The sequence below is a fragment of the Notolabrus celidotus genome, chromosome 4 (assembly GCF_009762535.1).
Source record: "Notolabrus celidotus isolate fNotCel1 chromosome 4, fNotCel1.pri, whole genome shotgun sequence".
In the NCBI taxonomy this organism is placed as follows: domain Eukaryota; kingdom Metazoa; phylum Chordata; class Actinopteri; order Labriformes; family Labridae; genus Notolabrus; species Notolabrus celidotus.
The window spans coordinates 30841671-30868356 of record NC_048275.1 but is presented as its reverse complement, the minus strand read 5'-3'; the positions used below and the strand labels follow the sequence as shown (position 1 = coordinate 30868356).

The window sequence follows — 26686 nt, the reverse complement described above, 5'->3', positions numbered from 1 at the left end:
GCAAGCTAACAGTATGACACAGATCAGGGTCAGTTTTACAGTTGTGTTCATCTCATAGACGGTATAAAATATGGACGTAGTATCCGTGACGTCACCCATCTGTTCCTGAACGCTGTTTTGGAGCCAATCAGCAGCGGCAGCCATATTGCTTCTGTCGAGCCAGTGTGACGTAAAGAGGCGGAGTTTGAGCCTCCTAGCCAACAGCTGCAGTGTTCCCACAGGCAGCTGTGCCTCTCATTGGAAGACTAGTATCTCAATATCTTGAAAATTGCCGTGTTAGAAAAAAATTCAGTCCCCTCACAGTGAGAGGACATCGAGAAATCAGTTATTCAGACTACACTCATCTGTTGTACCAGGCTGTAAACATGTTTATTTCTGCTGTAAAGATCGTCTTTTTCCCATTCATGTGTATGTGACTTCCGGTACTTCCGGAGCCAGCCTCAAGCAGATCCTCGATGAACTGCAGCTTTTAACACTTCTGCATTGACTCATATTTTTAGACCGGAGGTTGCCACTTGGTTCATCTCCATGGTCTTACAGAGCTATGCCTCTGACATTCTATCTTAAATGAATGAACAAAGACATAAAGAAATCTGTATACAGAGGGATGAGTCAGGAGAGGTGTATGTCCTTGTTTCATCACGGTTCATTGTAAATGTGTTCTTCATTCAATTGTCTTTATTGTATCTCTGCTAATCCAGTTTATTATCCTCTGACTACTGCTCTCTTTTAACTGTGTGCTAGTTCTCCTTTCAACCTCTATGAAGAAATATGTACTCTTCTCACTGAGGGTCTGGTTTGCTTTTAGGACATAGGGGACTCAGTGTTGACCTGAGACTGTGTCAAAAACCTTTTCATCCTATTTCCTTACTTTAGCTCACTAACTCAACCTCAACACTGTTGATGTTATGATAATGTAAAAAGTTAATGTAGAAGTTTCCTACATACATAAATAGCTCTCCTGTTCCAGGGTTACAGCCTAAACCTATCTCTCTCCATCACATAACACAGACGCATGCTGTGATGTGGCACTCAGAGTGTGAACAGCTGAACCTGTTGGAGACACCTGTGGGGTTCAGAGTACTGAACCCGCTGGGGCCCTTGGGTGCCTCCATTCTGTTTCAACTCCACTATTGACTGAAGATGAAAGGAGTCAGCAGAGAGACACTGGAGAGGAAAGAAATACACTGAACCAGCAAGCAAAAGGAGAATCCCTTATTTTGTCATTTCATTCATTCAACTCTTTAAATGCTTTATTTAAAAAACTCAAGACTTATAAACTAATCCCTCATTAACCACATTATAAATGACTTGCTATAAAGTCCTCAACAAAATAATTTACAGGTGGTTCACTTGATGAGTCAGATGCTGATGTTATTCCTAATGTTGTCTCCAAGGCAGCTGTAACAACCATAAAATATTGCCAGTTCCTCATGTAAGAAAATCGTTCATCTTCAAGTTTCTGTTTTAAAATTTTTTGAGAGGCATCTCCACCTTTAATGGATAGGAGCTGTAGAGAGACAGGAGATGTGGGGAGTAGAGAGTGGGGGAGGACATGCAGTAAATGGGTGAGGCTGGAATCAAACCAGCGACCTCTGCAACGACCGCCAGGCCAACAGCACCCCCATCTTCAATTTACAATTGAGTCCCATGCAGTGGACTATAGCGCCATCTTCTTGGTTATATACCTCTGTCTGCATTTTACACTGGTGTATTGATCGCATTAAAGGATGCAGCCTACTTTCTGCATAAAAAAAGAATGAGTGCCTGTGAAACTGAGAACCTAACAATACATCTTCAATACACTGTTCACTGATGGCAAAGTGAAAAGCAGCATACATTATTTGGTCAGTTGTATTGTTTTTGAATTTGTTAAAAACTGCAAGTAACGAGGATATGATTGTCATATATGTCAACACTTCACAAAACTACAGGTGGGATGTTAAATGATCTCCTTTTTACAGTGACTCTCGCTGTCAAAGGATTTTTGATTGATTTCTCTTTGCACAATCAACCAAGATCAGCCCCAGAATAATGTGCACAAAATACAGAACAATCAGAAGTCAACTTTTTCTCTTACATAGTTCAAACTTAGGAAAGTAGTTTCACTTAGGTCTCAGATGTGACAAAAGATGACAGCCTCTGAGAAAAACTGCACAAAATCAGCAGAGAGTATCTGCAGGGGCGGGCAGGTGTTTCACTGATGACTCAGAGATTACCTGACCGGACTTCCTGAGCTCCCCTGTGGTCCTCACAAGCTTTTCAGGAACTAAACTGCTGCTGCTGCTGCTGCTGTGTGAAAAAAGTTTGTCTTTGGCTCTGATCCACCTACATTTCTTCCCCCCCATGGATTATTTAATACAGCAGCAAATGTCTAATAGTATTGAATTTCTCATAAGTCTATATTCTTAAGTTTAGACTTTTTGATTTAAATGTCAGGTTAGTTTTATTTTAGTTTTTCTTTTATTAATGTTTGTTAGTTTAATGGTAATGAGTATTTAACTGCTTTAAATATAAGACATTTTCTTTATAGCTTTAATTGATTTCAATCAGTTTTGTATTTTTATATCAAATGAGGAAAATGTTTTTAAAAATCAAGTTTTCATGATTTCATTAGTTTTCGTTAATATACAATTATAATAAACTATTAAATGGTTCATCAGTTACAGTGGTCCCTGCAGTGTGGGTGCAGTTTTTACTCCAATAACAAACAGCTTGTATTTCCTCTGGTTTGCTGTGCTATTCAAACCTGGCTAATGACTTCAATGAGTCAGCACATACTGATAGCGTCTTACCTAGCATTGCTCCCTGTTTTCACACTTACTCCTTCCTTATGTCATGCTTAAAATAAAGGGTGTAACTGTGACATTGATGGACACCTCTGTCAACAAATGTAGCTGCTGCAGAATTCTTCACCATAGCATTGAAGTAGAGGAGCAGGGATGAGAAAACATAACCAGCGTTAACACTAAATACATTCCAACTGACACAAGAATCTGCAGGCTGTCAGCCAATGTCTTCCTTTTTGTCAATATGTTTAAAATATGTCTTTTGCTCGAGGGCTGAGGCTGGACATACATATCGTAGCTCTACCAGCCGATGTCTACCACTCACACTCAATATACGCTTAAAATTGTGTCACTAGGGAAAGATGTCAGTGCCCATCTCTTGATACTTTGGCTTTACTTTTGTTCAACTAAAGGAGGTGGACGCATTGTCCATCTTTATGTTCTCTACACTTGTACATCTCATGGTTAATAACAATATTTTCAAACTATGTTTGAACATTGAGATAACCCTTAAACTACAACAATGGATAAATAATGGATAAGAAACAAGGTGACATTTCTCAGGCATGAGTTTGCTTCACTTCTAAATCCTTGTAAAATGTTGGAGGACAGCTGCTTTAAACTTTTTCGGCTGCCACAGCTTTCACCTTAATATAGAAACCCCGAAAACTAGATTTGGTGTTCGATCAAAATCTGTCAGTCACAGTCTCACCTTGAACAGTCAGTAAACGGGAAAGTAGAGAGAGAGATAACATTCAGCCATTTTTGCCTCTTTGAAAACTTTGATCGATAACGCTCTTACACACAAAAATTGATCATCTACAACCAAAGTAATGACACAATGAAGTGTTGAAAAGCAACTGAAGATAAACAGAATACAGAATATAATGTGTATTTGGTGAAAAAGTCTTGCTGCTGCTGCAGCAGCCATCAGTCAGCTCTCAAATACTGGATTGTCCTTGACTACACCAGGCATCAACAGCCCTTCACTAAGTTTGAAAATCAGAGTGAATTATACCCGGTTACCCTGGATAACCCTGCAAAGAGTATCAGCACATTTAATGTTTATATAATGTGAGTAGCAGATTCAGTGACCTTTTTTTCTGGAAAGCAGTCTAATGAAACGTAATCTACTGTTAGAAATATAGCCAATTAAGAGTAAAAAGGAAGGAAGGAGCGAAGTTCATTGAAGGTGCTACAGTACTAAACTTGAATCTGTTTCATATTTTTCATCCAGTTTTCCAAAGATGTCAACTTTATTTGACAGCTGCCCTATTTTCATTTTAATAACAAACACATCATCAGCGTTTGAAAAGGCCCGTTTCACCCAAATTGTTCGACCTCCACTGAACAACTCCTGAAACCACAGGTTGATGTGTCTTAGTCTTCTTCAGAGATTCAATGCTTCAATATTAAACCTTCAGCTTGATTCACTGTAACAACCTGGGTCATGAATAAAGCACACACTATTTGTCAAACTGTATCTACAGAGTATAAATGAATGGGTGAAACATTCAGTGGTTCAGCATTTAATTTCTGACAAAGCATTTCAGTTGAAAAAAACCAACACATCTTTAATGCCCAACGTTTCCACATCAATTACCTCTATCAACTGCTATTAATCTTCTTCAGTTTAAATAAGCTCTTACACAAAAGGGAAAACATAACAATCCATCAATCCATTATCTAAAGCTAGGCTACAAGGTCCCATTCCTCTTGTTGCTCTGTGTGTTTAAAAGCAGCAGGGTCATGAGGCCTCCATCACATCAAATTTAAAAACAGCACACATTTGAAGAACAAGTTTCTCACAAGTCTATGCTTTTTATTTGCATGTATCACAATATGACTTCTGTTGAGTCATGCCTCTCAGTGAGTGTAGTTCTTAATCTATTCCTCCTGGTGGACTTGTCCTGGTATCAGAGCCTCACTCTCCATCCCTGCAGCTGAAGTGAACGGAGTGATCGTTTCCAAGGACAGTTCTGGGTCGTCTTCCAGCTGGACTGTAGCAGGAAGCAGCAGCTGTCTGTTGGGGCTCCTCGAGCCATTGGAGATGATAGACTCCTCGTCAAAGCGAGCGCTCATTTCCTCAAGGTGGTCAGACCCAACGTCAATGGTGCGAGGGAGTTGCTGCGGCTGTGCAGGGACCAGCTGCTCCTTGTGGAGTGTCGTATCGTGGTGGTAAGACACGAGCTCGTCGCTGAAGTTCACTGCCTCCACTGTGTTGTTCGTGCAGATCTGGTTGCAACCCAAAATGGTGGAGAAAGCACGGCGAAAGTCTGCGTTAAACGCATAGATGACCGGGTTGAGGGAGGAGTTGGCCCAGCCGAACCAGACAAAGACAGTGAAGGTGGTGTCACTGACGCAGGGTGGATCACAGAACGGGACTGTGCAGTTCAGGACAAAGAATGGCAGCCAGCAGAAGACGAACACCCCCATGATGATGGAGAGAGTCTTCAGGACTTTAGTTTCCTTCTTGAATGATGACTTCAACGAGGCTTCATCATTTGGCCTATGGTGCTGCTGCTGCTGGTTCCGGTTAACACCATGGCCCTGGTTCTGCGCCTGCTCTGCTGCCCTCTCCAATGATGTGATCCGACGGATTTGGGTCTGAGCGATCCTGTAGATCCGGGTGTAGGTGGCGATCATGATCACCACAGGGATGTAGAAGCTGATCAGAGAAGAAGAGATGGCATAGGTTTTGTTAAGATTGGCCACACAGCTCTTGGCAATGGAGCTGGTGTTGAGGTTGATGGTGCCGTTGGTTAAGTTCCTGCCATTGGAAACCAGTAGTTCCATCATCTCCATGACCCCCTCCTCCTCCTCCCCAGCTTGGTGCCAGTTGAGCTGCACAGGGATGAAGGAAATCAGGATGGACAGAGTCCATGCCACCCCAATCATGACAAACGCCACCCGGTGAGTCATCTTGCGTTCATACTTAAACGGGCTGGCGATAGCCCAGTAGCGATCCACACTGATGATGCACAGGTTCAAGATGGAGGCTGTGGAGCACATGATGTCAAAGGCAATCCAGACCCCACAGAACCGTCCAAATAGCCACGTACCAGTCACCTCTGTGATAGCCTCCCATGGCATCACCAGCACTGCTACAAACAGGTCGGACACGGCCAGGGAGATGACAAAGAAGTTAGTCACTTTGGATCGCAGGTGCCTGAAACGGACCACGGCGGCACACACCAGCGTGTTCCCCAGCAGCGTGGACACGATGAGCAGGAAGAGGACGCAGCCGACGAGGACACGCAGACCTCCGCTCCCTCCACCGCTCCCGCCGCCGTCCTCGTCGTCGTCCTCCTCAGCCTCGCTGCCCGTCCCGTCCAGCTCTGACAAAACTTGAGTAAAATTATTCCACGTAGTATAGTTTTCCATTGTGCCCGCAGAAAGAATGGTTAAAAGTGACAAAAGAGAATTAGAAACCGCGCGTAAAACCGACTGCTGACTCACAAACCATCCCCTGATCTCTCATGAAGAAAATAAATAAACTCGAACAAAGGTGACTGTCCTTATCAAAAATCCTGTTTGATATTTCTTTGCACGCGTCTTTTCAATAAGAAATCCTTACTCCGCACAGCTGAGATGAAAACAATGCCCAGAAAAGCGGTCCAGTATTTATCCACAGAAATGTGCACAATAAAGATTAACTTAAATAAAACTATACATATTGATACTCATAACTCCAAGTGAGGTTTAACTTCCGTACGGGAGATGAATGAGAAGGGTCTCTGTCCCGGTCGTTTGTCCCGTGCAGTGTGCCTCACAGTAGACTCACCTCTATCAGCGTGACGCGCTCAGTTCCACAGTCAGGTGGAAGCCGGCGGGGCTTCCTCTTCAGCGCAGTGTTAGATCCCTGTTACATTTTATGCAGTGTTTTGAGATCATCTAGAAAAACGAGAAAGCTCGTGTTTTTATGTGGGTAAAATTTAACAATATATTTAATATCTGTTTACAAGAGAAATAAGCATAAAGGTAAGACAGAAGAGTCGTTAAAGATAGATGTGTTCATTTTCTTGTTGTGGTCTGTCCCATTTCGCTATTACTTTTAAAAATGAATGAATTATTGTTCCAATAATTATAGCAGGAGCTCGTTATTAACAAGACACTCGTTTATTTCCCTGAGGCATTTTACAAATAGAGATTACCAGAAGAACACAAACAAACACCAACACCAACATTCATTTTCATCACCATCTTATTGACTTTCAAAAACGCAAATTGTACCCTCTCCTGTATCATTACAATCATTACAATATCTCACCATCTTTTCTTTTTTGTTTTATTGTTGTACAAAGAGAGCAAAATAACAATGATATGATAGAAACCCGTTCCTCATGTTGATACTGTTGATGTTTTTTTCTGGTATTTATAGAAAATAATCAAGTATGACATGAAATATTAACTGTTTACAGAATCAATCTCCAGCTACATGTGGCTTAACTTCTTTTGCATAATTATTAAAGCTACAATGTGTAGTTTTTTAGCAGTTTTAGCAGAACAGACTTAGCAGGAATGGTATATTATATTCATAAGTATGTTAAGATTTGCGTATAATCACATGAATATGAAGATCATTTTGTTTTTGTTGACTTAGGATGAGCCTTTTATGTCTACATTGGATCGGGTCCCCTTCCACTGCCGTGTTTCTACAGTAGTACAGAATGGACAACCTAGTAATGTACACGTTTTTCAATTTAGAGAGTGGCCAGGTGAAATGCACCGATTAGCTACACCCTGTAGCTTTAAAGCATCCCCTAGTCATGCAGTATTTCCATGTAAGAGGGCCTACAGACTACACACATCTGTTAGCGCAAAGATTCCATCCCCAGCCCTTCATTCAGGTGAAATATGAGCACATTTATTATTCATTAAAACATAAACTTAAACTCACACTTCACTACAAATAGATATAAGGGGAAATAAGCACGCTCTGTCCAGCACCACAGACAGTTCAGTAAAACAAATTTACAGCAACATAAATCATCTGAAACCTGTGCCTTTTTCTCGCTGCAGTATTCTCTCTCTCTCACAGATGATATTTATATGGAAGACATTTTTTAGAGCAAAGTTTATTCCTCAAAATTGTTTGATGCACAGTACAGTGGTTTTGAATGATTATTAAATTGGTTGTTTTAAGACCAAAGAGCATGATGGACTGAGTCAAAGCATGTGATGAATAACAATTAGGCAGCTGTGCTTGAAAGAGGAACATTTCTCACCATCATTTTTTAATGATGTAAACACTGATTTGAATGTGTGCATTGCCCTTTTAGGTACCTCATATGTCTGTTAGTTTTTTGGGATCTAATGGTACAAAGGACTTTGTGAAAAGCAGTCTCACTCTCAGTCTGTCCCATCAGGCTAAGAGTGACTGTTATTTAAATGAAGGGACAGATAATGTTCCTGGACCAAGGACACTTCTACTTTGCCTGTCTGGACTGTGCCAAATAGAAATTAGAAGAAGTACTCATGTTATGTAAAGAGGTTTATGTCAAAATATTGATTTTGGTCAAAATAAGTTTAAACCATTCAGAAAAAAAGAAAACATATGTTACAGTGTGTTGGTTGAGTAACAGTGATACAGGTCAGAGATTCTGATTTAGCACGCAGCTACAGTTTGTATTCACAGAGCACTTTCCAAAGTGCCAAAACCAGACAGTCCTTCAAGGAATACACACATTACTGAAGTCAAGGGCAGAATCAGCTTTGAAGAGAAGCCGAGGCATTTATTTTCATCCCTCAAACTTAAAATGACTTTTAATCTTGTAGCTATCAAAAATAAAATCATATTTGCACATGAATCACTGACCCTGACATCATTGTGAACTCTGTAAATAAAGACGTTTGTCTTTAGTGAGGACAGCTATGAACACTTTGCAGAGCACAGCACCATTCTAATGAGTAACACTAATATTCATGCACAAGACTGTTTTTTGAAATTGTATAAAGCTTTTAAACTGACAGCAGAAGATCTTCCTTATTGTCTGAATCTTGTCAGCTGTAACTTATATAAATATATGATGGACAGTAATGACCTGATTTAGGTTTGATTCAAATTAAATTGAGATTTTTGGCGTTCAGTAAATGTTCTGGATGATGCTACATGACGTGAGAGTTTGTATTCTTTACATTTTTAAACATAAAGTTGATGAGGGTGATTTTGAACTCAACATAGATCTAGTTGCTGACTTGTAATAATTTGCACCATACAAATGCATCCTCAAGATGGCGCCAACTGTCTGCTGTGATGTCTTCAACACAGTGTTCAAGGCAGGAGCTCAAAGTTCTTCAGTAGTTTATATTTTATTTTCATGCTTTTTTAGATTAACTGATAAACAAATGTTTGTGCCCCGAGTCTAAAACATACCACAGCTACCTTTTACTGCTTGGGTTGTAGAAGGGATGTTATTTAGCAGTTGCTGTTGAATATAAAATCAATGGAGTGCCATTTAAAACCAGCTTTGAAATAATAGAAATAAAAGCTCCCATTAAAGTAAAATAAAGGCTAAATTTAAAACAATGTCCAATATAAAGTGTTGAGATGAGATTAGATAAAATTGGAAAATATACAGGGAAATAAGTGTAATCAAATATACATTTGGAATAAAAGAGAAATATCAAAATATTATAATAAAAATAAATAACATAGTCACTCATTTTATACTGTTCTGTAAATTCCTATATGTATTCATCTTTATATTTTTAATATGCATTTCTTTAGTCAATATTCATATAAATATAATTGCATTTCCTTTAAAAGTACATTTGTATATCTTGCCTTTCAAGCTCTATTTTTTTTATTATTATTATTTTCCACATTTTTTCATTTTCATTTACAGGTCATGTCTTTGTTGTTAAATTTTTTATGTATGGTGGCCAGCAAGGTAAAATTACAAGACGTTTGAAGTTTGATTATTATTGTATTTTACGTATAATCATATGGCCAGCCCGCATGGGCTTACAAGACACCATGAAGTACGTTTGAACCACTCAACAGGTTTCATCTGTGGAAATATAAGCTGCCAATTGAAAAACTGATGCAAATCCAAAAAAACAAGCAAAAGTAAATCTCCTAGGTACAGTTACATTAACATTGCACTGTCGTAAAATCTGTCAGCTGTACCTACTCTGACCTTCTGCCAAGGCCAGAGGCAGCTAACAGTACAGCTAGCTGCACAGCTTACCAATATAACTAGCTAACAGTAGAAGCACAGCAGTAGTTATTTCCAACTGACTATTTGAATATTTCCACTGCTGTGGTTTTCCTGAAGATAAACTTGTTCTGTTCTTGTGTTTAGTTCAGACAGTTCAAACAAAGAGTTCTGGTTAACATACTGATTACACCACATTCTGTCAAGTGACAATGACATCAAACAGCAGCTAAACTTCAACACAGCGTAAGACAACTCCATGTCCACTTTGATCATTTTAATCTGGACTCCTGTAAGATCACTACTATGCCTAACCCAGAAAGGTTAGCCCTGAAGAAAGAAAGATATAAAGAAAGAAAGAAAGAAAGAAAGAAAGAAAGAAAGAAAGAAAGAAAGAAAGAAAGAAAGAAAGAAAGAAAGAAAGAAAGAAAGAAGGAAGGAACACATCAAATAACTACCTAAGTTTTCCCATCTGTCATCAAGTCTTATCTACAAAAGTTATGCCACTGTGTTTTCTGGTTCATAAAAGTACCCTCTTGTCTTAAAAGTGAATGCAATTCATGGTGAAACATAATGTAGTTTTTTAAGCTGACCTGATACCGTGATCTGATATTAACCTTCTTGCTCATACTATAGTTTTGGTCATGTGACAACTCAACTGTCTTATGCATGATGTCTTCACCTGATGTTTTGTTTGTTTTCTTCACTTTTTTTGTTTGCTACGTAGTCTGTACGTGATCTTATCTGCATGTTCTTCTCTTGTGCACACAACTTAATTATCCTGTGTGCATCAGGGAGCTTTCAAAGGGCTAATTAGAGCTGGTTAACATTGAAAATGACAGACCCTCTGATGTCCTGCATCGATTTTACTTTTTATTTTTTGTGCACAAGATAAAAATGACTTTGTAGGACAGAGCTCTTTAATTAAAAAAGCTTTATTAAACCCTCTGAAAACAACCTGAACGTCAGACAATCATAGATCAATCTGATGGCAGTACTGGGATGTCGTGGCTTGGTGTTCTTAGTGTAAAAAGTTTGGCTTCTAACAAATGCATCATCATTATGCACCTCTTAAAATTCAAAAGCTTCATCTCTGCTCTTGCTTATCATGTGACTGAACCTGCATGCCAAAACTGATAGTGAGCTGGGTTGAGGGGAAGAATTCAAGGAAGCCTTACTTTGGCTCAATTTCAGTTTTGCAAGTCCTCTGGAAGCATCCAAACATTGATTACAAAGCTGCCCCGGAGCATCGAATCCAACCTGTCCTCAAATGAACCTCCATGAAACTGACTTCAATAAACATGGTTAAATGTCTGCTTAGAGATCAAAGTAATTTTAATTTGTTTCAGTTTATTAGTGTGCGCCTCTGTGAGTGTGTACTTAAGGTTATGGGTATGTCTGAACAATGTGTGTTTGTGTGTCTGGCTGCATACCTGCACATACCTGAACATTATGCTCCACTTTTTTCATCATCTCTATCTGTGTGGTTGCTACTGTTCACTTATTTCTTGCATGTGCTAATTAAATGTGTACCTGTATGCATGGGTGTATGTGTGTGTGTGTGTGTGTGTGTGTGTGTGTGTGTGTGTGTGTGTGTGTGTGTTGTCGTGCCCTTTGCGGCGAGAAGAAGGCACTCATCTCTGACGCAGGCAGGCTGTTAAGGCTGGACCACGGCCCGTATCCTCCTCACCTGTCGTTATGCCCGCTGGCAGATCTGGCAGCTGCTGGGGGTTCGATGCCGAGGTGAATAGTTGAACCTGTAATCACTGTTTTGGACTGTTGAGGGGCGGGGCTGCTGCTTGGTGGGTGTGATGTATGTGTCAGAGTTGTGTGTATATATTTTGCCAAGTTGTGGTGCGTATATAATTTAAAGTTTCTGCGACTTTAAACTTTTGCAGCTTGTGTTTTTTCGTCTATGAAGACGTGTGCTTTGTTGTGTATGCATGCATGTGCAAAAGAGTGTTTGAGATCGACGAACAATCCACAGTTTTATTTGTAAATGTTGCGAATTTGAATAAATCTGCGATTTTTACAGCTCGTTCAACAGACCAGCTTGTACCTGCTGTTCAATCAAAGGCTGATATGTGTGTGTGCTTGTCTGTGGTGTGAGTGTGTGTTTGGGTGTGTGTGTGTGTGTGTGTGTGCGTGTGTGTGCGTGTGTGTGTGTGTGTGTGTGTGTGTGTGTGTGTGTGTGTGTGTGATGAGATTGAACTTGCATGAACTCAACGTTGCGGCTTCATCTAAAGGTAAGCGTCTCTCTCTGTCGGAGGCTTCTAGCTAACATAAACAGTGTGTCGCTGCTAGCAGGGCGCGGCTCACCTGCAGCTAATCTGGATGATTAAAAAAAGGGCAAAAGAGAAACTGGATTCTGTATAAACTACTAAGACCTAGGAGGAGATGGAATTCTCAGTGAATATTGAGGTCGTCTGATGATAAATCAAACCTCATATTACTGTCAAATGCAGTCCATTCATTTTGCATTGATTATTCATTCGCTATGTGAAGACTTCAAATCAAAACTGACTCTTCTGTTAGATAAACTTTATTACTTCCAGGGAGACAGGTTTGTGTTTATGCCAATACACCATGAAGAATGACTCATAGAGAATAGCAATGCAAGTTAGGTCTGCTGTAGCTTTTGAGGTGACAGGAGCTTAGTAAAACCAGGGTAACGGTGGGAGCAGCTGGTGACATTAACCGGGAATCTTCTGCATACCAAACTGTCTCATTTCAGATTGTTTCAGAAAGTGGTCTACATATCCTACAAAGGCAAATCGATGGCAGAGACTATGCTGTAGGTCTGCATAGCTTTGTATCTACTCCGAGGCCTGACGGCTTGTATGTCCTGCATTTATAGCACTTCAAGAATCACCGTCTATCAGCCTTACATTTCATCTCCTCAGTCCCCTGTGACACAAACATCAATGTTGAGTTTTGGTTTTACTCTCCAGTGTTTCCTAGTCTTAATTTAGTGGTCAATTTTGACCCGATCAAAATCTAGTGGAGCATTTTACATTAACTACTGTTATGAAAAGTTTAAGAATGTAGTGCAGCTTGCTGCTCTGACCTTACTGTTACTTTTCTTTATTTGCTATGACCATCTCAACTCTCTGTTTTGCATGTGTTCCATCAGATAACAGTATCGTCACCTCTACAGCAATCTCTACACCTGACCACAGTAATGGTTTGGGCAAGTTGGCTCTAGCCTGACCTTCCCCAAAAGAGGAACTGTTAACTATAGACTGACATACATTCTGTATTAAACAGAGAATCTTGTTTGTGTCACACTCTGAAGAACTGCTTAGCACTCTGTTTGACTGTCAACTTCTTTTCAAAGAATAAAGCACTCTAAAGACAGCATGGTACGTCAAGTCTTTGTACGCCAACTATATTTCTCCAACACTACATGTTGGAAAACAGAGACCGATTTCTACACAGTCACTTTATGGTAACTTGAAACATGTGCCTAATCATACAACAAAGATGAAAGTTTTGGTCTTTTTGATAACCTTGGATAAAACCACATTGTAGCCACATTGTTGGAATTTAAATGAAAAGTTCTGCAAGAGAAGCTCTTATTGGCGATGACGGTCTGTTTGGGGCTGGCTCTGTAAGTACAGAAACCACATACACACACATTTAAAAAAGACTATTTTTACAGCAGAAATAAACATGTTTACAGCCTGGTACAAAAAACAAGTGTAGTCTGGATAGCTCATTTCTTGATCGGCACACACTTTACCTCACACTAGCTCCATAGATGTTAGGTTGAGTTCAGCATTACCAATATGGCTCCCGCAGACAATTGGCTTCAAAGCAGCGCTTCAGAAACAGATGGTCGATGTCACGGATACTACATCCATTATTTATAAAGTTTATGCTTTCCCTCCTTTTTTATTGACCTGATTAGTTTCACCTGTGTCCTTTGTTCCACACCTGTGTAACTTACTCTGTGTGTTTACTTTCTCTGTATCCCCTGTCCTGGGTTGGATCATTGTTCATCTTCCTTGTGTTGGTGTTTCTTAGATATTTTACTAAGTTTTTTTTGTACCTTACAATTACAATGTTACAATGTTACAATGTCATTTAGCAGACGCTTTTATCCAAAGCGACGTACATACGAGAACAAGAACAACACAAGCAAAGATCTAGACAAGAGGTCAAAGTGCTTCAAGTCAATTTGGGTGCAGGTACTGCCAAGCAGTGTAAAGGTAATGCACAAAAATAAGTAAGGAATTTTTTTTTTTTTTTCAAAATAAGGAACATCTACAATGAGGCAACCAAACAATTTAAGACCTTCCATTGTCATCATCAACAATTAACATCACCACAATAATGACCAAAGTACCAAGTGCTGGGTCACTCCAGAGCTGAACACAGTTTCCCAGAGTAGAGCAGGACAGTGCGAGTCAACTGTAGCTGGAAGACATGGTCTGCCACTGGGGACAACAGTTGAGAACAGTCTAGCTAAGTGCATAGTGCTTCCTAAAGAGCTGGGTCTTTAGCTGTCTTTTGAAAGCAGAGAGGGACTCTGCAGATCGAATGGAGTTGGCCAATTCATTCCACCATTTAGGGCAGGGGTGTCAAACTCAAATACACAGAGGGCCAAAATAAAAGAATCGGTGCAAGTCAAGGGCCGGACTGGTTTAATGTTTATTGCAAAACTTATTGAAATGAACTTATTGCACATATTGAACATTGAATTAGCAAAGCTTAAGTTATTGCTATAAACATTTCAAAAATGAAAAATATGTTGCAATCATTTCTTATTGCTCAATCTGCAGCTTATCTAATGAATGAGCTTTACTAATTTCTTATGAAAATATTTTTCCACAGACCAACAACATTAGCAAAAAAAATTCTGCAAAGAAAAACCAAAAATGCCCTGTGGTAGCAAGAAAAAGTGCAAAAAGGAAACATATTTCAGCTCAGTCGGCTGCTCTGTGATGCACACTAGTCTAAGCCAGATACTCAGCATCTCATCTTGGATGAGAGTTCATCAATGTTTGGGGTCAGGCTCTGAGCTGTGAAGGTGTTCATCAGTAAGACGACTCCTGTGAGATGTTCTGTTTAACTTCATCAAAGAGAACAGTTGTTCACACAGGTAGTTTTGCAGCACGGAAAATGGCTCAAGTTTTCTTGCAGCATCTGCGTGTCCCACAGGCGCAGCTTGGTTTTAAAAGCCGTCACTGCAGCGTACATGTCTGTGATCACACGGCCCCACCCCTGAAGCTGCAGGTTGAGCGCATTGAGTTCGAGATGGCTCGTGATGTCACACAGAAACGCCACTTTACACAGAAACTTTTGTATCGCGGAGCTCTGTAGTGTCTTTCCCTTTGCTCTCCATGAACTGACAGATCTCCTCACGCCACTCGAAACACCTTTACAGCACTTTTCCCTGGCTTAGCCATCGCACCTCTGTGTGATGGGGCAAGTCACCATATTCTGAACCCAACTCCTCCAGAAAAGACTTGAACTGGCGCTGATTTAAACCTTTGGCTCTTATGAAGTTAACTGCTCGTGTTATGGTGCTCATCACATGGTCCATTTTCAAGGCTTTGCCACACAGTGATTCCTGATGTATGATGCAGTGATAAACTGTCTGCTCACCTGCGCTGATTTCCTCCCGCATCTTCTCCCGGATTCTGCCCACCAATCCACTCTTTTGCCTGCACTTTGCGGGCGCTCAATCCGTTGTCAGTCCCACACGTTTATCCCAAGGCAGCCTCATTTCATTTACACATCTGGATACCTCTTCAAAGAGATCTTTCCCCGTAGTTGTGCCATGCGTTGATCTTAATCCTAAAAGTTCCTCTGTTACGCACATATACTCTGCCTCCCACCTGTCTTGAACCTCCCTGTTTTCAAAGTCCACCTTTTCATTTAGCCATTTGGGGGAGAGGGATAGCTGAAAGTTGACTGCAGGTGACTAGCTTCATAAGGCTGATGATGAGCGGAGTCGGGTAACGGCTCTCGCGTGCGGGCCCTCGATTGACATGCAGTGCATTGTGGGACTTGTAGTTTTAGTGGTGCGTGCAAAATACCGTCGGGCCAGCTCTATAAATAATTTGATATTATCTCGCGGGGGCCAAAGATAATGCGGGCCTTGAGTTTGACACATATGATTTAGGAGCAACAGAAGAGAGGAGTCCAGCTAGTGATTTTGAGGCCTTGTGTGCTGGAAGCACTAGGCGCTTTTCAGAGGCTGAGCGTAGCGGGCGAGAAGGGTAGTAGACCTGGATGCGGGGTTCCAGGTAAACTGGAGCGGTTTTGGCTACTGCTTTGTAAGTCATGATTAGAGTTTTGTATCTGATGCGAGCTGCAACTGGAAGCCAGTGTAGCAAAATGAGCAGGGGAGTGACATGAGCTGTCTTAGGCTGGTTGAAGACCAGACGTGCTGCTGCGTTCTGGATCATTTGCAGAGATTTAACTGTGCATGCAGGGAGTCCTGCTAGTAGAGAGTTGCAGTAGTCAATGTGTGACAATTAAATCTATATTTTTCTTAACATGGGTCCTCCTCCATTTTTTTCCCATCTTGACACAATGGCTACGTTTACACACTTTTAATTCCTCTTTAATTCAGAATTAAAATTAAATCCTCTTTAAAAAGATTAAAAATGACCATGTAAACACCTAATTCCGAATGAAAATGACCATTCCGAATTAAACTTAAAATCCGAAGTAAGTGGCTGGTTTATTTTGATTTCAAATCCGAATTGATTATTTCCTGGATCATGTATTCTTTCATTCCGCTTTAAAATAATTCCAGACGATGATGCACATATTCCGCTCTGGTGGGCACATATTCCAGGATTGCCGCCGGAAGCTAGCGTTGGACTCGAGCCGAGATTAATTATTTAATAGGAGCCTTAGAAGAAATGGATATCATGAAAAGAGAGGGATGTGGCAGTGGGCTGAGGTAGAGCAGCCGTTGCACGAACCGTTAGCTTTGATTCACCAAAGTACGGTCTTCCGCCCCCCTCCGGTCCTCTATCTCTCTTCTTCTCCTCAGCTGACGAAAGCAGTATGTTTGTGTTGAGCTGATTATTCAAAACTATAATCAAAATCAAAGCAAAAATTGCGCTTATTGTGTGGTCTTCCATGTTGTAACCGAAAATAAAAGAAAGCAGGAACTGGAGTCTGTTTTCTTCCGGTAGACGTAAAGATGTCCGTCCGTCCCTGTCCAATCAGAACCCTTCACAACCCCCAGACCTTAAGCGGAATTGAATAAAGACGATTAAACATGTTTTCCATGTAAACCTCAATTCGGAGTTACTATTTCCATGTAAACGCAAAGGAGAATACTTTAATTCCGAATTATTTAATTATGAATAATTAATTCCGAATTTAAAACATCATGTAACCGTGGCCATTGTCTCAAAACATCCAAATTAGATCTTCATGCTCTTTTTTTAAGTCAGGATTGTGTGACTTCATTTAGTTTAATCCTGATTTTTTTTCCCTTTATCTCAGTTTAATTTTACCGACACAAGTTTCAAAGTTATGATGTCAGGGGCATAGTTTCAGGATGTTATTTTATCCATCGGTGACGGTTTATGGATACCAAAAGAAAAACGAGAAGCAGTAGAAACTGAGGAGGGTGACCCACTGCTGAACCTCGGAAGAATAATGACCCAGGAGAACAAGTGTGTGAGAGAGTGAGACATGTTATCATGATGGCCATGCTTGTTTTAGATCTTATCCTGGTTTTTAGGGTTCATGTATTTTACGGTTAATAGTTCTTATCGCCCATGTTGGCCAAGTTTTGTAAACGTTTGGGTATCAGGATATTTTTAGTTTCTGGGGATTTCTGTGTTTCCCTTTTTGGGTTAAAATTGGATTCCTGTTTTAGTTCTGTAATTGTTCAACAGATGTGTCCAAGTGACTCCACATTTTCTTTTTAATTGTATATTATGTTCTCGCTTGTTGAAAAATACTGCTGGATTTAAGAGAAATGAATTAACCAAAATCAGTAACTTCACAAACATTAAGAAAAGTGCTCTGATTGTGATCCGTTTAACATGTTCCACATTAACACCTCACTCAGATTTTACAAGTCCAAACCAACTTTTACTCTCAGTGAAAATAAGTATCCAGTTGTAACAAGTTAACCTGCTTACCTTCTTGATGGGTTATTGCATGTCTTCCATCTTGACATAAGTACCTTGGGAAGTATGTTGGCCTTCTTCTTGCAGTTGGCAAAGCAGGTATTGCATTACTATCACCCCAGGACAAAGGATTTATGTTGTTGGCAAACCCGTTCTTGTAAGATGTTGTTTGATTGAGCAACACGATCATGTCAAGTGAACAGCACCGATCAGATGGCGGAAGCTAGCCAACACGTGCCACAGAGATGTTGCTGGTTGCTGAAGTATCCAGAATGTTTTCAGAATATCTTTATTAGCTTTATTCATATAGCGCCAAATCACAACTAATGTTATCTCAAGATGCTTTTACAAACAGAGCAGGTCTAGACCGTACTCTATGTTAAATTATTAACAAAGACTCAAGATCAAAACAGGATAAGATACAGTCCCATCTTACAGACTCAGTCTGATCTCATCTTAATCCACCATGAGCAGAGAACTTGTGGCAAGGACAAACTTAATTTAACAGGTAGAAACCTTGAGCAGGACCAGACTCATGCTAGACAGACATCTGTTGAGACCGAGTTGGAGAGAGGGACAGAGGAGATTAGGAGAGAGAGTGAGATGATAGTAGTGAGATGGATAAGTAATTGTAGCAGCAGGAGTCTGGAACGTCCACAGCAGCAGCAGGCCTAATACGGCAGCAACTCAGAGGAACTTATGAGACAAGGGAGCTCAGGGACTCCAGAAACCCCACTTTAGAGAAATACATGCGAAGATGTCAATCTTGGAAGATTAGTCAAGTAGCCCATAAATAGCAGCACCCCATGTCCATGCCATAGACTGTATAAAATATGGACGTAGTATCTGTGACGTCACCCATCTGTTCCTGAGAGCTGTTTTGAAGCAAATCGACGGCAGCAGCCATATTGGTAATGCGGAACTCAACTAGGCAGAGTGTGACGTAGTGTGAGCCTCTTAGCCAATGGCTGTGTGTTCCCGACCGGGAGTCACGTCAGTCATGTCCTTATTTGGGCAAAACTCGTAATCTTAATATCTTCTTAACCGTCACGTTAGAAAAAAATTCACCCCCTGTACAGTGTGTGCCATTAGAGAGATTAGCGTTGTAGGGCCAAGACGTTTTTTGAACCAGGCTGTAAACATGTTTATTAATGCTGCAAAGATCGTCTTTTTCCCATTCATATCTATGTGGTTTCCGGTTTTTCTGCAGCCAGCCTCAAGCGGATTTTCGATGTATTGCAGTTTATAGCACTTCTGCATTGGCTTCATCATTTGAGACCGGAGTTTGCCGCTTGGTCCATGCGCATGAGATGGACGATAACAACAAACGCAGAGAAAAATAAAAAAAAAACCCAATCAGAAAACACAGGGACTCTGTCCCTGCAGCCAATCACACTCAGACACCATTTTGACTGTGCCCGCCCCTCGACTGACAATACTAAGATATACTCAAACGCGAGCAGCTCTATTACTTACGAGCAGGGGGGGCACAGCGTGCAGGGGAAACAGCTGTGCGTGCAGATTAAATCTGTAAGTGCTCTAAATTTATTTTTTCTCTCATCTATTTGCTCTCTTGAGCAGAGAAATGTTGCATGTGAGCAATGTGTAAGTGATGTTTCTGCATGGTCTCTATGATTTACGTGCCGGTTCCACTTCTCCTCATGCGAGGATCTCGTTTGTTCACGCGATAATTTTGTCAGCTATTTCACGCCATATTAACACTCAAACGTTCTCTTGTCAAGGGAAAGGAATAAACTTAGTACATTATTAGAGCATGTTGTAGAAACCTATTTACATAGCATGTTAAGGATTAAGTTGTTTTACTAAAAGAGTATTTGGACTCAGTTTTGTCTGAACTGAGTTTCATGTTAGCTCAGCTTTAGCTAGCAGAGAAGAGAATGGCAAGAGAAAGGGAGGTCCAACCATAAATTATGCCGTTTGACAGGAAACACAAGGCAGGGTCAAAGAAAAACACACAGAGACACACATACAGACAAATGGCTTGCCTATTCCTGCTTTGCTACTAGGGGACAAAATGTGTGTGTGTAAGAGAGAGAGACAGTGAGTGAGTGAAAGAGAGACCCCTAAAGCAAAATGAAGATGTTTCAATGAAATGATCCAGTCGATCAAAAACCTTTGGATGAAACAGTGACGTAAAAGTCGTTCTTTAAATCTTACAGAATCTTTTTGTTCTCCTGGGTTCTGTGCGTCACTTTCTCCTCAGCACCAACAGATTGTGTTTTCAAACAGGCAGAAACAGGAGCATAAAGCACTCTTAATACATAACTCAGATTAATTTCTCTTATTGACTTTGTTTAAGCCTCGCTGTTGTTTATAACTTTTTGCATTTAGTTTAATTGTGAAAGTCTGACCAGTTTTTATTTAATTTCTTTTTTACATTTATGTGCTGCCTCAACATGTCTGTGACATTGACTGTTTAGTAAATGGACATAGTATCTGTGACTTCACCTATCTGTTCCTGAGCACTGTTTTGAAGCCAATCGTTGGAGGGTGCCATATTGGAAATGCTGAACACAACCAAACTCCTTCCTAGCTAGTGTGAGGAAAAGAGGCAGGCTTTTAGCCTTTTCGTTAACTGCTACAGGGTGCCTGCCTGTCAATCAAGTCCGCTGTGCCCTTATTTAAGCAAAACTTAAGTTTAATATCTTCAAAAATACTGAGTTGTATAAAAAATTCACCCCCTGTACAGTGTGTGTCGATAGAGAAATGAGCTATTCAGACCTAAACTGTTTTTTGAACCAGGCTGTAAACATGTCTATTTCTGCTGTAAAGATAATCTTTTTTGAATGGGTGTGTATGTGGTTTTAGGTGTTTCTGCAGCCAGCCTCAAGCGGAAAATCAATGAACTGCAGTTATTTAGCACTTCTGCATTGGACTCATATTTTAAGACCGGAGGTTGCCGCTTGGTCCGTGACTCATTTTTGTACTTTTCACATATTTCCTTACATTAGAAGTGTTTTTTTCTTATGGAAAATGAGAAATTGCATAATTTTGTCTTTAATCTAAGTTAATTCTAACAAAAGAAAGTGGGATTTCATAGTCAAAAGCGTTCAACAGAATGACTCCAATAACTAATATATCAGGTGATAGAGGATCAGAGCAAATTTACAGTTTATTCTACATCTCCCCATTACGTCAATTGTATCAAAATGAGAGTAAAGTAAACCATTACGCCTTTAGCAGCTGGTGTCATATCAAAGATAAGGGTGTAGATGTGTCTCTTGAGTTCTGCTCTGAATGCTCTGTAAGCATTAGCTGCATTATAACAACGCACTGACCTGTAGCATATGTGACCTCTGTGCCTCTGTTCTCAACCCAGCACTGTAAATGTTAAACTGATCTCTCTCTCTCTCTCTCTCTCTCTCTCTCTCTCTCTCTCTCTCTCTCTCTCTCTCTCTCTCTCTCTCTCTAAAAGCTTCCAGCTTCCAGCAGCTCTGAGGGGATCAGAGCTTTCAGACCACTTGTTGCTAATAGAGGGATATTTACCCTAACGGGAACAGAGAGAGTGTAACCCCAGGTCACTGCGCACAGCAACAACACTGACACAAAGACACACAGACAGCCTGCCCTGCTTTGACAACAGGGACAGACAGATACAGTGAAGCGTTCATGTAAGCTTTGTTCAGACAGGCCGCAGGTTCAGAACGGGTCACATCTGTTTTCAAACATATCACTAAGAATTCACGTTTTTTTAGGTCACTTTTGAGGCTTCATTCAACTCCTGCAGCGGGGAAAATTTTTAAGTATGCTTTCTGTTTGCCAACGCATCCTTTCACTATTGTCTCTGCAGGTGTTCCGCATCAGCTGTCAGAGTGAAAGAACCTGCACCTGCTGTGACATGATATCATTAGATGGGATGTTGAAAATTGGACTTCACTTTCAATCTAGAGACATTAAAGAACAGCAGAACCAAGAAGGCCAATTTAGAGACAGGAGGGGCATGGCTGCTGTAGCCCTTTTCCCACATGCACTCCTAACATTTTCTCAATAATTTAGGACTATCAGAAGAGTTTTAGTTTTTAGTTTTAGCCTATATTTAAAACTATTTGGTGTGTTCACAGCAGCTGGCTACATCAGCACAGCTAACGAATCTGAATTGCTAGAAGCATTGCTAGCTGGATAAGCCATGATAAATGCCTTCGTAAAACACAGCACTCAGTAAGTCTCGGCAGCTCTCGATACCCCTCAGATCCTCCAGGTGTATTAGCGGCCGTTCACTGCTTCCAAGATCAATCGTCACTTTTCTGACATGACAACAAAAGCTGAAAATCTAGAAGCCACATACAAATATAAATTGTGTGTTCCGGCTGCTTCTCTGTTCTGGCACATCTGAGCCGTCCGGATCAGATACACAAGACTTCTATTTTTGTTGGATGTTGGAGCACGACACATCAATCTCAACAGACAGAGCAGATCAAATGGGACAGAAAGTCAGGCACCAAAACAAAATTAAAACATCTGGTTAATTTTCAGAATAAAAGAGTCCGTATTATTGCCAGATCGTTTTTCACTTAACTACGACAGCAAACCGTCATGATGAGCGGAGCCAGACCTGGAGTCAACAGGTTTTCAGATGCTAATAAAGACAACATGGATGAGGAGAGAAGGAGGATATTCATTAATGTAGTAATTACTGTGGGAGAACCAGCTGTCCGGTGGTCCTGTTACATGCTGCATTCTGAAAACGCATCCGTTGGGTGTTGACTAATTCGAGCACGGAGCCGGACAGCAGCGGATCTGGTGGAAGTCCCGGGTAACATGCCAAAAGTTTGTCATACTACTGGGAAGCAGCTGATCGGACCATGATTTGCCCATGTGCCCCCACACACAGTATAACAAATACCGCGTGATTAGTCTTAAAATCGTGCAACTCAAAGGTTTGGTCAGAATCAATTCAGCCTCAATTCAATTTGTCTTCGATTCAGACAGTATATGCCCAGCCTAAGACCATTAGATCTTCCCTCCCACATTAAACACATACATTCCTGCAGCATAGACATCCTTTAGCATTGATATTCATTGTAAATCATAAAATGACACAAGCATCTCTCTATTGGTCAGAAAGAGACAGATTGTCACTTTTCTAGAACAAGGTTTTTTGTTTCCTTTTTGAACTGCCAATATAAGGCTGAATTAAATGAACAGTATGAGATAAATAGGCATAAAATAAGTTGTTAAGACAAAGTATTTAACAGTGATGAAATGATCATGCTGCATTTATTCAGTCCAGAGTAGTTAAAATGTTTCTATAGAGGTCAATATTTTAAAAAAAAAAGTGTCTTATATCTTCTAAACTAAGTCTTTCCAATAGTTTAGTCTTATTAAGACTCCTTACTCATGGCTTTTTTCCCTCTTTAAGTTGTATATTACTATTATTCTATGTTATCTGTAACTTCCTCACATATTTTAAGGTAACACAGGTCAGAGAGCACAAGATAGAAAATATCCCATTGGCATAAAATTTCCATTAAAGCTGAAAGATTCATTGCTTGGGTGGTTTTCAGTTCATGTCCTTCTTTGTTTTCATGTTGGGTCATTGTTATCTGTTATCTAATTCAGAGGCTGCTGAGTTATGACAGCCAATCATAACAATTTAAAGCCGATAAAAGGAAGCTGTTAAAACAGAACCAGGGCCCGACCGGGCCCGGCTGGACTAGGTTAAGTTCTGCAACAAAAACATGTTATGTGAAAAATAAAACAGATAAAAAAACGGAACACTGATCGAGTTAAACGTCTTGTGTTATCAACTAAGCCCTGGATTTGGGAAAACACCAGCAAATTAGCCGGAACAACACTCCGGCTGTGTTTGTTGTCATTCCGGAGCCAGTTATGCCTGGTGCTGCCTCGCTGTAACCCTGCCGCGGTGACACCTATCTCGGCATTAAACAAATGCTGCGAGGTCCTGACCTCTCCGTGTTTGGATTCACAGGCTGGGAGCCCAGACAGCCGCGCGGCGCTGCGACGCACATATCAACACAAACCTCTATACAGGAATGCAGCTGAGGCCTGCTTGACTCAGCCGGCATGACCGAGTGTGTGAGTGTGTATACGCTGTATCTGTTTCTGTGTCTGACTCAAAACACGCAGAAGAGACTCAAAACAAAACTGCAAACACATGGCTACAGTCATCAGATATTCTCACTATCTTACTGTAAACTATTTTTAGAATGTTGTGAAATACTTATTCGCATTACAACTTAGTCTTGTTTTGGCGAGTCAGCTGCAGGCTGTTCTCTGGTTTTCCTGGGGTAGACGGTGGCTTAATTGGGAGTAAAGAATAACAAAATGGATGTTACACAATTTCTGTTTTTGTTTGTTCATTCTTTCTTACTTCTTACTGAGTCTGACATTGCACTCCACCTCCGGGACTTTCTTTCTATTTTATGGGATTTTCCCCATGTATTGTGGCGTTAAAGTCGAATCCTTTAGCCAGATATTCAGCTGACAGTTAGCTGTGTGTTTCTAAGTATTAATAGCTGCAGATTTTCTTGGCTTTTACACTTAATATCTTTCTATAATTCTATAGATGAAATAAAGTCATTCATGTAGTTTAGTAAATGTCAGTGATTAAGGCCTGGATACTGAAGTATAGGAGGATCTACTGGGAGAGAATATACAGTAGATGCAGCTAATAAATGAAGTGAGCTAGTTCACTTTTTGGACCATGAACTTAGTTCATAATTAAATAAAAAATGAACTATGAACATGAGCTAGTTCATTTTAGGTGTGAACTTGCACACCTGTATCTATCTGTTTTATGAGATAAAATCCTTATATCTGTTTTAAAGCTACAGATACACCTTTCATCTTAACCCACATGGAAAAGTCAAAACTGAATGAAATCTGATGTCAAACACCACATTGCATTTTCATTTATATTCATTTTTATTAAGCAAGAAAAAGGAAGCCATGAATACAAAGACAGCAATATTGTACAATATAAAATGTTCAATAAAATCAGTTTCTGCAGCAAAAAATCAACAAAGTGTATTGATACAAACTCCACACAAACAAATAAGCATTTGACCGTTGCTTTCATGGCTTGTTATTTCGGCTTTGAGAGTCTGGCGACATAAAGAATGCGGATCAGCATTAATTTGGTTGTGCAGGATATCCCATGTTGCACAAGTGATCATAAAATTAGATTTTTTTCTCAGTGGGAGCATTGTTATTTGTAACATATAAGCAGTTCAGTCTATCAAGTATTTTTTTTTCTTAAATGTTTTGGCTGCATTTGCCTACTTAGAGAGAGGAAGCACTCATCTCACAGACCCATCCATTTTTAACGTCACAGCTCACAGCCTCCCATCCTTCAGTGTCTGTGACAGAAATCACACAGTGGTGGTCGTCAGCAGGTCCATATATCCAGTAGCTGAGAGAAGTAAATGTTGGTTAGGTCACTACTGACAATATTGATCATTCTTTGTTTGGGAAAATTACTTACTGTTCATTCAGACGACCTCCACTGACCCATGTCCAGCTGCCCTCTTCAACTCTGAGGCCAATCCAGAAGGAGGTGTCTCCCAAACTGGCTGAGGTGCTATTGAAGATGAACCCCTGAAAATCACAAACAGAGATCAGTTGTTCTCTAAAAATGTGAACTTTTTACAGAAAGATGTTGTTTTTTTAAACAGCTATGTGTTTCACAGAAGCTGAACTCAAACCTCTTACTCTGAAAGGTTACAGGCGGCCAAAGTAAAACCAGAGATACGTTTATAGCTCTGTGTGTTTTAGCACATTTATGAAATAGTTGTGAAAAGAAGGTGTTAAACAGATACACTTTACTAGAGACTGGAGTCTCTGTTTACAATGAAAAATCAAACATACACAATTAACATATGTGTTTGAGATATGGGATATACCTGAATTTCCCCTAAGCGATTTATATTGTGTCTATCTAACAGTTTCAAGAGGTAATGTTACACTGGATGTTTTCAAATGTTTTGCCTACCGATCACATGAAGTGAATATTTGGCTTATACTCACAGTAAATACGGAGAGCCATGATAAGCAACAATACCCCCCAACACACTGCTACTGGTGAAAAGCGCTGAATGATGGAGAGAATCTTCTTATCTGAGAGACATTAAAAATTGAACTAATATTTTGGTACAAATATCAAAGAAAACAGTCTTTGACTTCACATGACCTATAAGTATTTGGTCACATTTACATCATGATTGTTAGATATATGAAAGACAAACTGATTTCCATTATGTTAAATTATATTAGAAGGATGAATTGCATTCATAACGTACCTGAAGTGGGTGGCTTTTTGTTCACAATGTAAACAGCTGTATTCACGTAATCATCTTCTTCTTCAAGTTCACCTGCAGTGCAGGTTAAATACAATAATTGGAGCATATTCACAGCTACTTTCAGAAAAGAATTTCAGTAGACAGAGGGGACTATCTGTTTTAAACATTAAAAAAGTAGAAGTTACTAAGTTTTCAACATGAAATCGAACAAAGTAAAAGGATCATGAAATGTGAGAAAAATGTGTGAACACAAGATTTGTGGCCAAAGCAACTTTGTCTCCAATCATTGCAGTCAGCAGTCAATGAGTTATTCTCAATAGAAATATGCTGCACTAATATAGCATCATTAG

General features: G+C 40.2%; 1 protein-coding gene and 1 long non-coding RNA gene across 2 annotated transcripts; both read right to left on the bottom strand.

The window, feature by feature from the left end:
- Positions 1-4305: 4305 nt before the first annotated feature.
- LOC117811171 (D(1)-like dopamine receptor) lies at positions 4306-18143 on the bottom strand. Its single transcript, XM_034681268.1, has 2 exons — positions 18070-18143; positions 4306-6683 (listed from the first exon to the last, which is right to left on the bottom strand). The coding sequence occupies exon 2, from the start codon at positions 6171-6173 to the stop codon at positions 4677-4679; it is 1497 nt and encodes a 498-aa protein (XP_034537159.1). The 5' UTR covers positions 6174-6683; positions 18070-18143; the 3' UTR covers positions 4306-4676.
- Positions 18144-25006: 6863 nt separating this feature from the next.
- Positions 25007-26428, bottom strand: LOC117811924. Its single transcript, XR_004631086.1, has 4 exons — positions 26337-26428; positions 26065-26154; positions 25523-25635; positions 25007-25450 (listed from the first exon to the last, which is right to left on the bottom strand). It is a non-coding gene; the product is annotated as an uncharacterized LOC117811924 (long non-coding RNA).
- Between the last annotated feature and the right edge of the window lie 258 nt (positions 26429-26686).